This window comes from Ochotona princeps, chromosome 13 (genome assembly GCF_030435755.1).
Source record: "Ochotona princeps isolate mOchPri1 chromosome 13, mOchPri1.hap1, whole genome shotgun sequence".
Lineage (NCBI taxonomy): Eukaryota > Metazoa > Chordata > Mammalia > Lagomorpha > Ochotonidae > Ochotona > Ochotona princeps.
Window position 1 is genome coordinate 63,707,309 of NC_080844.1, and position 12,801 is coordinate 63,720,109.

The following is a 12,801-nucleotide window of genomic DNA, read 5'->3' on the forward strand; positions in this document are numbered from 1 at the left end:
CAGAGCTCTGTGCCCCAAGCCCTGCCTGGGAAGCATTTCTAGATGGCAAGTTCATGAAGGCTCTGACCTCCAGCCAACTTCTGACACCACCCAGCTGCTGTCAGCACATTCTGCTACCAGATGCCAGCCCAGGAGCCCTAACTGCACCCAGAGAGCACCCTGACACAAAACCATCAGAACAAAAGGAACCTCTGTATATGGCAAAGGAATCTTGTGAAAGCCTTTGAAAACACATGTTCTGTTTTCGAAACTAAGCTGTAACTTTCCAGATCTGCATGAGATGGAATGGAAAGTGGCAAAAAAAAAACCCAGGGAACCTTGGGCTCCCCAGGATCTGCATTATCAGGCTTCCCAAGCGAGGTCAGCCTGGCAGGAAGTGGCCCTGTCCCAATCCTCTCTCTCACCCCCACGAGGATCTGAAGTGCAACTGTGACTTTATCGCAGCATCAGGCAGGCCAGCTTCTCCGTGGAATTAGAGGGCTGGGAACAAGCACAAGGCCCTCTCCAGATGTGCCAGATTCCCCTCTGGCAGCTCCCAACAAGGACTCAAGTGACACTCCGCACCGTGACAGAATGACAGACCCCCAAGCTTGAAGCACACACGTCAGCCAGCGCTCAAGCACAGGCCTCACCTAGCCCAGGCATGAGGCCAATGCACCGGGCGACATTGTTGGAGAAACCAGGAGTCCAGGCTTCTTTGCTGCAGATTGCAGACCTGGAGCTAAAGGGCCCCTCCTTCATGAGGCCAGCCCTGATGGACTGGCTCAGGGAGAAGCTTCTTGGGTCTACTGGGAATGCCTGTTTCGACGCCAGAATGCTAGTTCTGGCATGAGGCAAGCTCTAGTAAATACCTCTCTCATCAGTCCAGTTGCCAACGCTGGGCGTACCCAGAGGCAAGTCTCACAGGGCCCTGCTCCTAAATATTGACAGTCCTTCGGAATGAAGCCAGGAACCACTGTGGTGGGAGCAAGAAAAGAGGCAGAGGAAAGTGCCAGTGCTGACCACAGCGGGTTTCCTGGAAGCAGCACCTGCAGAACACTGCAGCTTCCAGGCAGGAGCTGGCCTGCACAAGGGCCACATCCAGCTCATAACCTGCACGCATGCAGTCCATGAGACAGGAGAGGGTTTTATTTGTAGTATTAAGGGTTACGTTTTAATGGATCACAAGTCCTTCCTTAGGTAATCTCCTGGATTTCGTGCCTCAGCTGATAAAGCATAAAATATTTATTACCTGATCCTTGAAAAGTTTGCCAATCCCTATCCTAAGACACATACACACAAAAATCCCCAAGACAGAAAAACAAAATCACAGCTACAGTGGGCCGGGAGTGCACTGTGTGCTGCGCACGCCACTCTGCAGACTGCACTGTCTTCGCAATGCACCCCCAAAGGGAAAGCTCTCCCACTCAATGGATAGGGGGTGGGGCCCAGGCACTGGAGCTACTCCAGAGGAGAGGTCAGAGGCTCCGCAGGAACTCTCAACTACTAAATGTAGACCCAACTCAATGGCTTGACCAGCCCCCTAGGGAGACAACACAGGGGCAAAGACACAAAGCATGGGACACATGAAAAACCAGCTCCCATCTAGCTGGAAAAAGAGATTGAATCCTGGTAGGCAGTGCCAGGTATGAAATTTTTCTGGGATCAATGATGGGTAAATGATATGGGCATTCGGTAATTCTGCCCCATGTGGTCTTCAGCTACAAAAGACTGAAATAAACCACATGTCCATCCATGGGCAGTTAAAAAATGCAAGGTCCTTTACCGAGGTCCTAGCAAGCAAGTGTTATGAAAATGCACAGGATGAAAGAACTAAACACAGACTTCAAACGTTTTTGAATCAAAATAAACATGTCCACTGTTTCCATGACCTTTGGAAGTACCCGAATACGTCACCTCTGTTGTATGAGTTGGCTCTTGCTAGATAAAAGGCAAACACAAGCTCTGAATGGCTCACCCTTCCTTTTAGGGTGTCTGGAGATCAGTGGGGTTCAGCCAGGTGGCCTTAGCTGCAGTTTGAGCCACTCTTCATTTGGACAAGTGGCCAGGGGCTTCCACTTGGAAGAAAGATTAGCCTCTTGCGCCCCTGGCTCCAGACTAGTACATGATCATTTCCCAGCATTCTGTTGGACTAAACAAGGCCCACGGGTGGGCCAGCCAGAGTCCAGTGAATCATCCTGCAAGAAGAGGACTGAAACGTTATATGGCAAAGGATGAGGTGGTAGCGAGAGATGAAGCCCTGGGCCCCACCACAACCTATGGTAGAGCAATCCTAGAATGCCTGAGACACAGCACCCTTACCTAATCACAGACAGCTGGGCATTCACTCAGACAGGATGTCCCCCTTGGGAACATAATCTAAGGCAAGCCCTTCATGGCCAGCCACCTGCCTAACTCCATGCAGTTAGCATCAGTACTGCCCCCAGAGCTGACTTCTGTGCCACCCAGTGTCCTGAGAGCATCAAGCCTGAAAGTAGGTGGACTCCAGGTCCCAACAACACCCCACTGGGCATCCGAGGCACCCTGTGCTCAACACCACCCTGCTCCAGACCGCTTCATTTCTGTGAGGCCACCATACTTTCTGACATACACTCCGCGGCCACCACTGTCCCCTCCCCTCCCACATCTGTACATAAGAGATCTCCCTACCTGCTCTTCCCTTCCATGGTTGACCTCTGTCCTTCTATCTTTTTGAAGACAAGAAACTGTCACCAGCCCAAATCACAGGAAAGATGTTCAGTGAATCTGAACCTCAACAGCTGCCTTGGAGAACAGCAACCCCAGTCCGGCAGAGCTATGAGGTCAGCCTGGAGAGGACAACCTGGAGTGCACCAGGAAGGAGTAGCGGAATGAGGCAGAAAATGAAAAAAGTTCGGCTCCAGCATGTGCATGCGCATGTGTGTGGGGCGTGTATGTGTGCAAAGAAACGGGCGTTTAAACAGCTTTCTCAAAGCATCTGCCAAAATGTGAAGACAATTCGGACAATGAAAAACTAAGAAAATGCGAACCAACCTTTCTGCTGATGCTATAAAAAAATAAAAAAAGATTCTGGACAAAATGAATGTTTAAAATATGTTTTAGAGCCAGTCTTGAGAATTAATAGAACAGTGAAGAACTAACTCCCGCAGGCCCAGATCTGATGACTTCCAGAACCCAGGAGATGGCTGAGGCCAAATCGCCCAGCTGGGTAGCCCTGCAGCACCCATGGCTTTAGAAACAGCTGGTGGTTTTTTTTTTTTTAAGATTTTATTATTATTGGAAAGCCGGATATACAGAGAGGAGGAGAGACAGAGAGGAAGATCTTCCATCTGATGATTCACTCCCCAAGTGAGCCGCAACAGGCCGTTGCTGCGCCGATCTGAAGCCAGGAACCTGGAACCTCCTCCAGGTCTCCCATGTGGACGCAGGAACCCAAGGCTTTGGGCCGTCCTCAACTGCTTTCCCTGGCCACAAGCAGGGAGCTGGATGGGAAGTGGAGCTGCCGGGATTAGAACCGGCGCCCATATGGGATCCCGGGGCTTTCAAGGCGAGGACTTTAGCCACTAGGCCACGCCACCGGGCCCAGAAACAGCTGGTGTTTTAACAGCATGCTCAGGCAAGGGACAAAGAATCAAAACTGAAGGCTTGCATTCGAGGTGGGGGTCCTATAATCACCCAGTCAGTTAAGACCCCAAAGGGTCCCACAGTCCATGTGACCAGCAAAAGCAGAGCTCTGGCCTCAATGAGGGACCCCAGAGGACCTCCTAATTATGCAGGATCCTTCTGCCCAGCAGGAAGGGACCCGCTCTAAAATGGAGGACCCTTCCATCAGTGAGGCAGGGCAGGAGGGGTTGTGCTGCAGCAGCTTCCTACTGTGGGTGTCTGTTCCCATCTTGGAGTGCGCATGAGACAAGCCTGTGATGTTCTCAACAGCAAGCCGCTGGTTACCAGCACAGTCCCAAACCACCATCTTGTGCCTCAAGGGATGCACAACTCCCCGTGGGACAGTCAACTCTGTGACACGGTTTACAGCCTCACATGGCAAGGGAGAGTGACTCTGCCTCTGTGAATGTGAATTTGTGAAATGCTGTTTATTATAAACAGCTGGATTCCTCAGGGAGGAAAAAAGCCAGAGTCTGAAAACGTTGGGTTCAAATCCTGTTTTCCAACAGACTTACAGGTTGCATAAGGATAGGCAAATTACCCATATTATTATGTCTCATTTCCTCATCTTTAAAATATGGATAATAATCACGATGCTGATAATATAAGAGCCACAAAGGCACTGGGGGTGATCAATGTGGGACCAAGTGCCTGGGAGCTCCCTAAGTGCTAAGAAAGGACTACGGCTAACACCAGCAACCTAGAGAGCCGGGGTTACGCAGTTGAAATCAAGAAAATGCAATACTGATGATGATAGCTAATAAAATGGCAGCTCTGGCTAATGGGCCAGAGTTACAGATGTGTCTAGAGACAACACTTCTCACCATTCCAAATAAGTAACTAAAGCAACACTATTTTCACTAACAATAAGGCTTCAGGACTCACATGGCATAGTTTGGAAGTAAAGGACTTGTTTTCTGACCTCAGAGCCCCTGGAGCAAGTAGGGAGATTAGAAACACACACACACACTCTCTCTCTCCTTACCAGCAGGTGGCTATAAAACTGCAGAGAGGAGGAGCTTGTGTCTTTAGGGTAGGGGTGTCAAAAGTCATGGCGAACTCCAGGCATCCAGAGATGCCAGGAGCGAACCAGCCAGGAACGGTGTTTGAGAGTTGTGCAGTTCTGTGGAAGTATGAGTCAGTGCAAGTATTCTCACCTCCAGAGAGATCACAGCAGGTTGAGCTGTCACCCCCAGAGAGACCACAGCCACAGCCTGCTGAGCTGTCACCCCCAGAGACCACAGCCACAACCTGCTGAGCTGTCATCCCCAGAGACCACAGCCACAGCCTGCTGAGCTGTCACCCTCAGAGACCACAGCCACAGCCAGCTGAGCTGTCACCCCCAGAGACCACAGCCAGCAGGGCTTTCACCACCAGGAGGCAGCAGTCACCCACAGCCCCATGCTTGCCCAGGGCATCTGCACTGTGTGGTGCCACCTAGGGCCAGCACCTCCCCCACCCCTGCCCTGGACAAGAGGTGGACCTGGGGTGGTGGCAGTGGAGGTGTGGGCTTCTCGTGGGCCTCACTTACTCTCTTTGACATCTTCATGGCCTGTGTGGACACTGTGGTCATCCCCAGCATACTTCTCAGAGCTCTTGGTCCTTGGGCCCTTTCTTTTGCTGTTTTTACCTGAAGAGAGAAAGACACTTCAGTTCTAGAGCTGGCACAGCTGTCCCAAGACACTGTGCACCCACCACTGCTCACATACAGTGGCCGTCCCCACCTCTGCTTCCTTGGTTCAATGGTGAACCAAAACCCTGTAGCAGGCAGATGGGCATACCTGGGCGAGGCTCCTCCACCTCTCCCACCTCCAGATCATATGGCATCGTCACAGTGCAACACACCTGCCCAAGGGAGCAAGGTTTGCAACTGGATCTGCTCATGGCTACCCCTGGAGTCTGGGACACTACAGTTTGCAGTTGATGAATGAACGAATGAACAGAAGAATGGGTCAGGAAGTGACCAAACTGACCAGCACAGGAGGCGGGGCAGGTCAACACACAAAGATCTTCAGTTTGGACTTGAGAAGGAAGTTAAGGGACAAGTGCTCAGTCTAGGCAAGTTAAGACCCCAGTTAGGAAGTCCACCTGTCACTTTAGAGTAGCGGCTGAGTTCTACTGCTCCCAGTTTCAGCTTCCTGCCAATGTGGCCCCTGGGCAGCAGCGGGGGAGGGGGAGAGCAGGCTCAGGGGGACAGCTCCTGCCATCCACAGGAAAGATGCCAGCTCCCCACATCAGCCCTTGAGGGCATCTGGGGAGAAAATCAGTGGATGGGAGGAGAACTCCATTTCTCTCCCACTCTCGCCTCTGAATTTTTTTTTTAAGTTGAAAAACCAAAAGCAGCTGGTGGATTGAGTCCGCTAATGAAGTCATTTCTGATTACTCCCAGTCAACACCCTCCAAGTTGGGTTCTTATTAAAAAAAAAAAAAAACAAAAAAAAACTCAGATCTTCAAGTAATTTAAGGACTGCAAAGGGCCTCGATCTTCTTTTTCTCGTATTCTTGAGTTATGCCGGCTGACATAACTTTTTCATGTAAGCTAAAACAAGCCACAGCATTAAGAATCTCCAATCAGCCAGAATGTTGATACAGGCTGGGGGGTAAATGCTAACCCAGAGACCTGCCCCCTTGACCATCTGTCTCATTTGTGTGAACAGAAATGTCATGGCCATCACCATCCAGGATGCCTGAGTTGGGGTCCAGAAAAAACTTGACCAGAAGTTTGGATAACTCAGAGTTTATTCTTGGCAGAAATTTGCTTACAAAAAAAAAACTAGTCTGGGAAACAATGTTCCACCCCAGGTCTCCCCAAAAGTCGGTACCTGCAGCAGCCTGCTCCCCTTGCCTGGGGCCAAGCCTCCTCGGGCAAATAGGAACCAAGCGAACCACAAGCAGCCTGGCCAGGTGTCACCCCAAACCAACACACCTGTTGTATACAGAAACCAGCTTGCTCAACTCCGAGAACCCAGTGAAGGGCCCAGATGCCAGTCAAACGCCCAATCTCCTCCAAGACCCAAGTCCCCAGGAGACCAACCTGTGAGGAACAGAGTCCCAAGAGGGAGCAGAAAATGGCACTGAGACCATGGTACCAAAACCATCGCAGGAGACCATGGTGGGTGGGAGCATGGCAGGCATCTCGGCTGGAGGAGAAGCAGGTGACGGACAGGAGCCTGCAGTAAGCTCCTGGTGACCCTGGGTACCCATCACCTCCTCTCTACGTTAGCTCCCTTCTCAGCCCAAGAAGACAAGGACATCACAGGGAGAAAACACTGAAGGACCAGGCAGGGCTGACCAGCTACAGCAGCAGCAGCAGCAGCAACTACTAAGGTTGCTAGCCATTCCCACCCCAGGGCTCCCCGTGTCCATCTTAGCAAGGCTCCCGATGGCAGGGGGACTGTCACGCGTATCTCTTCCCAGACAGGGACACAGAGGAAGGACAAGGCCTGCCTAAGGTCTCAGTCAGATCCCGGAGGTGACAGGGCTGGATGCTGACACTGAACCTGGTCCCCTCCCATTCTCCCCTTTTCCCTTTCAACAAGCAAAGCAACACATGGCCCAGAAGGGTGAGAGGAGAAAGGAGGGGATTTAGACAGAGGCCGGCCAGAGTCGGGGTTGTATGACCAAAGAGAGCTCCTGCTGAGATGGCACCCCTGCCAGCCTCTACGAGCTGGCTCCTTCCTGGCTGCAACCAGTTACAGACCATCCTGTGCCTTTAAGGAGGTACCAGGGCAGCAGCAGCAGCAGGTAAGCACGGGGGGCTCTGTGCCGGGGTGGGCAGCCTTGGTAGCCACCTGACCCTGCTTGGTGCTGCCTGGAAACAGTGTCTGAGACAAGAAAGCCTTCAGTGCGGGCTACATCTGCGAAGCAGAAAGGAAGCACCAACATCTACGGGGACTCAACTTGCCTGAGGACCCTGAGGAGCCGGCAGGAAGATGCCCCCGTGCTGCCCCTCAGGATGCCGGGCATCGACCCATCTAACCTCACAGCTCCTGGTAAGTGTGGGTATCAGAGGCACAGGTACCCATAAGCAGCAGTACCAGGCTCTGGCCCCAGCTCCCTGAATCCTGAACAAACTGAACCAGGTGCTCCCTACAAACTTGTGCCTTGGAGACTAAAGTGAAGTGTGTGACGAGTCTCCTGTCCGGGCAGCCACGCCACCACACCTTAGGAGCACAGCTGCTCGGCTGCTCAGCACTTACACTCATGAGACTCTGGAGCCTTTCAAAGAAACACATTTCCAGGTTTCCTGATCCCAGAGTGGCAGCTGAAGTGGCAGGGACCTGTGAGGGCCACAGAGGGAGGGCACCGCCATGCCTGGCAAGGCCACATCCAACAGCATGGGCTCAGGGGACAGGCCGCCTTTTTCTCCACACTGAAGACATCAAGCACCCTGACATCTGACAGTCATGGGCACATGTGGGCATGCAGAGAAGCAGGGTGACTATTTTAAGAACCACAGCATCCACACCAGCTCCCCAGACTTGGGCAGGTCCCCTACTCTATAATTCGTGCACAAGCCGATTTCTGGAGCCCTGGGCGCAGGCAGGAGGGAGGGTGCCAGCATTGGCTGCTGACTCTGGAAGGCATTCTGGAAAGGGAGGTAGTGTCCTGAAGAGCCACAGAGCTTCTCCATGACGCCCTTGCCCCAGCATCTTGCCCCGACACCTTGGAACGCACTTGGAAAGGCAGCACACACCTAACAGCGTTCTTGCTCATGGAGGAGCTGTGCTCATCATGTTGTAAAGGTTAAAAGCACAGTCCCCTCCTTGCCACTCCAACATGGCCCCGGAAGAGAAATCTCACCCAGGGGTTGCCAAGAACCTGGAGAGAGACAGAGCGAAGCCTTCTTGCTGCAGGTGCACACAACAGAATGGGCTTTGTCTACAATGCGACATGCACAAACAACAAACAACTCTTCAGTCACTTCTCCCAGGCTGGGGCACAACATGGCCCCAAACACGGACTCAGGGATTCTGGATACAATCACCAAACACATGTGGCTCGCTGCCCACCCTGCAGATTTCAGGCCCTGAGACTCGGCATACAGCGCCTTCTCACCCCATGCTTGGAGAAAGCAGTGAACAAAGGAGCACGCAGGAGCCAAAATGCCCCCAAATGCCTCTCGGAGCTGGCATGACGCCAAGTGTGAATGGACTCTCCAAGGACTCGCCGGAGTCTTGCCGATTGCTCTGTTTGTTCCTGGAGAGCAGCACTGCCAAGTGGGAGGACAGAGGCAGGTGGGTGACATAGCACTGGCTTCTTTCTCCTCTCCACGTTATTCTCTGAAGGATATGGCCACAAACCCAAGTCATCAGCAGGGAGGTGGCAAGTGAACACATCCCAGAACATAACCCCTCATCCTAGCTAGACCCGGGAGGAGTGAAAACTTGAGACCTGGGGTTTAGTTTCTGCACCCCAAAACATCCAACTGAGTATCTGGAAACTGTTGAATTGAAAGAGAAACATGTGGATCAGTGGAATCAAGAGCTACCAGGTCCAGATGAGGAGGACTATGTCACACAACCACCAGGCAGCTTAGAGGGGGCGGGGCAGAGACCAGGCAGCCCACTGCTGGGACCGTAAAGGGAGCAAGTGTTCACATTTAGTGACTACCGAGGTTATTCAAGCCCTGGCATGGTTGATGGTCAGGGCCAGGACCTCCAGAGCTGCGTGGCACCCAGGTATCCCCATGACCTCAGAGAAGGATTCGAGAGTTCTATCCTGGTGTGAACAGAAGAGTTCAGGAATCCATACAAGTGGCAAATCTGCCAAGAAAACACACACACACACACACACACTAAATTGGCCATACACTGGTCAGCTGCATCACCCCAATGACTGTTTTCTGATTTGACACTGTACATGATCGTGATGGTCAGCACCCTGAGACTATGACACAACATGTTACTTGTTCCTAGTGGATCAAGACCCAGGGCGTTGCTCTTCCCCACATTCGGAAGCTTTGTCTCCAAAGCTTCATGTGAATAGCACTAATAGGGTGGGAATTCAAGCCCCCTGCGGGGGAAGTAATTAGGTTAGATGACGTCATCAGAGACATGGACACATGTGCTCCCTGTCCAATGCCATGTGATGCTGAGGCCACCTCAGGGCCGGATGAAGCCCTCACACCATGAGTCAGAATGCACCTTCTTGTTCTATTAAGCTAATTTGCCACAGATACATCATATTAGCAATGAAAAGATTACAGATACAATCACACAGGACACTGGTACCTACACACACACTGCTCCAAAGTGTCAACAGACAAAATTTAAGAAGCCCTGCCCCAAGGTTCCCAAGGCATTATCTCACTGGAGACTAAAGACAGGTATATAAGATTGAACGGTACTATTTTTTATGCCATTTCCTATAGTTATTTTAAAAATAAAAATTTAAATATTTTTAAAGGCTCCACTCTATTTCGTATCCCAGAGCTCTATTTCCCTGGAAACTTGTCACTCACTGGAAACACAATAGGTTGAAACACAATAGTCTTTGGAACCAGAGATGGTTTGGATTTTGGATTTTTGTGGATTTCAAAATGCTTGAAATATAATGAGAAATCTCGGGGAAGAGACTTGAGTCTAAACATGAAACCTCTTCATGTATTATTTATATCAATTGCACCTAGGCTAAATGTAATTTCTTACAATATTTTCAATAATCTTGTATACGAAACAGTCTCATTGGCTCTCAAAACATGGCAGGTTTGGGAGCCCTGGGAGTTTAGATTTCCAGATTACTAATGCTGATCACTCTCAATTTACCAGAATCTTCCATTTACTAAGCTTCCTTTGCAAATGTTGGCACTTTTCTTGGTAGCATGAAAGAACAGCCAAGGGCTAAAGCCAAAATGTAGACCGAGATCAACCCCCCACCGCCCTCAGCTCCTTGGACAGTCCATGTTGCATGAGCCCCACCCCTATAGCCCAGCCCATGTGTGACCCTCCCACCTTCCCTTGACTCCATCCTTCACTTAGAGCCAGAGCTCTCCAGAAAATGCTCCAATCATCTGCAGAGACGAAACACACGATGAGCTTCTTAAAGTGTTCCCGATGGTTGCATTTTCATGTTCATCACAAATTCTAACCCCCCACTCCCATCTCAGCACCCAGCAGGGCCTGATACCAACCATGTATCCAGGAAAGCCAAAGTCTAAAAGTTCGTGTTCAGTGTCCCCCAGGTTGTGGCCCCAGGGCGCCTCCCTCAACAGGCTAATCCTGCGTGGGCACTGGTTCTAGTCCCACCTGCTCCACTTGCGATCCAAATGGGCTCCCCTGCAGGGACTTCTGAAACCCAGCACACATGGTCACCTGCCTACCGCACCCTACAACCCCCCAACAATACGTAATTGCATGTGGATTTGATCCAAGTTACCAGACCAAAAGAGGTTAATCAGGAGAGGGGCTTTCAAGCCTCCTAGACCTGGAGCAAGCGGGACAGGCCCAGCCTCAGGTTCCTCATTAGAGTAGACATTCTGTACTCCCCAGGGCCACAGAGAGGAGGAAAGGATGTGGCCGACATACACACGGTGCACAGACTGCAAGCACAAGTAACTCTTCCCTTCCTGTTCCTGCTACTCACCCACAGTGGCTTCTTCACCTCTTAATATCCAAAACTCCCAGTAACAGAAGGATGTCTGGAAGGTTCTGTGCAGGTTGCACACCCACAGAACTGCTAATTCCAAATCACCAGCAAGCTACAGTAGGACAGAGTCCCATGACAGCACACAGGGCTTCTCTGCCTCTCCTCCTCACGCCCCCACCAGGTGACCGTGTCCCTTCCAGGAGCTGCACAACAGGTGTCTCCTTCCGGAGAAGCCCCTCCTCCCTCCCCATCCTCCCCCCACCCAAGGAGAACTTGGCCACCATCCTGCTTAGTCCCCACTCTGGAAAAACCAGGGTCCCTGCCACCCGCAACTGGAGCCAACAATTATCTGGAACAATCAAGAGAAAGCCTCACTTACACGATGTGTAATAAACCCTGCAGAAACCATGCCAGCAAGGCAAGGCTGGCAAAAACAGTGAGGGTGTGGGAGACAAGATGAAGGTGGGGGCAGGCAGAGCACCCCCACTGGGCTTCCCTGAAACCCCTGCTCTCCCAGCACCAGGTCCACCTGCACACACCCAGGGTACTGGCTCTCCAGCAGAGGCCAAGCATCCAACAGACTCAGAGTGCAGATGGGTGAGGGTAGGGAGTCGAGGAGGACACCCTGGATGGGTGACCAGAGGCTGGCAGAGCATCCCCCAGAGCCACCTGCCAGAACAGGCCAGCCCATCTCCACCATCAGATAGGAAATTCGCCCTCCAGGAAACGGAAAGTGCAAAGATTGAAGAGGTAGGCAGAGCAGGAAGAGTGTCCCACAGAAAGAGCCTTCCCCCTGGGGGATGCCAAGCTTGGAATTCCGGACCCAGCTGCCTCAGGACTATAATCAAGGTGCAATCAGGTTAGTTTTGGGGAAGCGCAGCTGCGCTCCCCATGGGCTTACAGGACACAGTTCATGCATCCGGGACTCAGAGTCAGCCCCCGCTGTCCGGTGTAGAAAGTTACTTGCCTGGTGGCGGCGTCTCTGGCGCTAACGTCTCCCTCTTGGGAGCTTTCTTTGGCTTGGGCGCCCTCTTGGGCGGCTTCTGCTCTGAGGACCGCAGCTCATGCCCCTCCTCTCCAACAGCAGCAGGCCGCGATGGCGAGAAAGGCTCGGGGTCTGGCTCTGGCCTCGTGTAGTAGGGCTCCGTGCTCCAAACCTCCTGCGCATAATAGTCCAGATCCCCAAGAGCTGCGCCCTGGACTCCGACACAAGTCAGGGCCACCACTAGGAGCACCAGGGCCAGCGCCGGCGAGGCGGCCTCACAGCGGGTCATGCCCGTGGCAGCCCACGCCCTGGGCAGGTCAGCAGGGACACGCCAGGCAGGTTGCGGGTGCGGATGGCAGAGCAGCGAGCAGGGCCTGGGCGCCAGGCACTGCAGCGCTGCGCACTTGGGACCAGCCCGCCTGGCTGGGCTGGGCTGGGCTGGGCTGGGCGGGCAGGGGCGCGCCCAAACGCAGGGCGGGCACAGGGGCCCCAGTCCCGCCCTTCCTGTCTCCCTGCCTTTCCTCCTGCAGATCCCGTGGTTACTGGCTGTGCGGGGCAGGTGTTGAAACTGCTCCCTCCCCCTTACC

General features: G+C 52.6%; 1 protein-coding gene across 1 annotated transcript in view; it reads right to left on the reverse strand.

Moving 5' to 3' along the window:
- Positions 1-12,503, reverse strand: part of CPXM2 (carboxypeptidase X, M14 family member 2) — a 95,868-nt gene extending 83,365 nt beyond the window's left edge. The window contains exons 1-2 of the mRNA XM_058671211.1: positions 12,197-12,503; positions 5,174-5,272 (exon numbers count right to left, since the gene is read on the reverse strand). Of these exons, the coding sequence (XP_058527194.1) occupies positions 5,174-5,272; positions 12,197-12,503 (406 nt within the window). The remainder of the gene's footprint in view (positions 1-5,173; positions 5,273-12,196) is intronic.
- Positions 12,504-12,801: the final 298 nt, after the last annotated feature.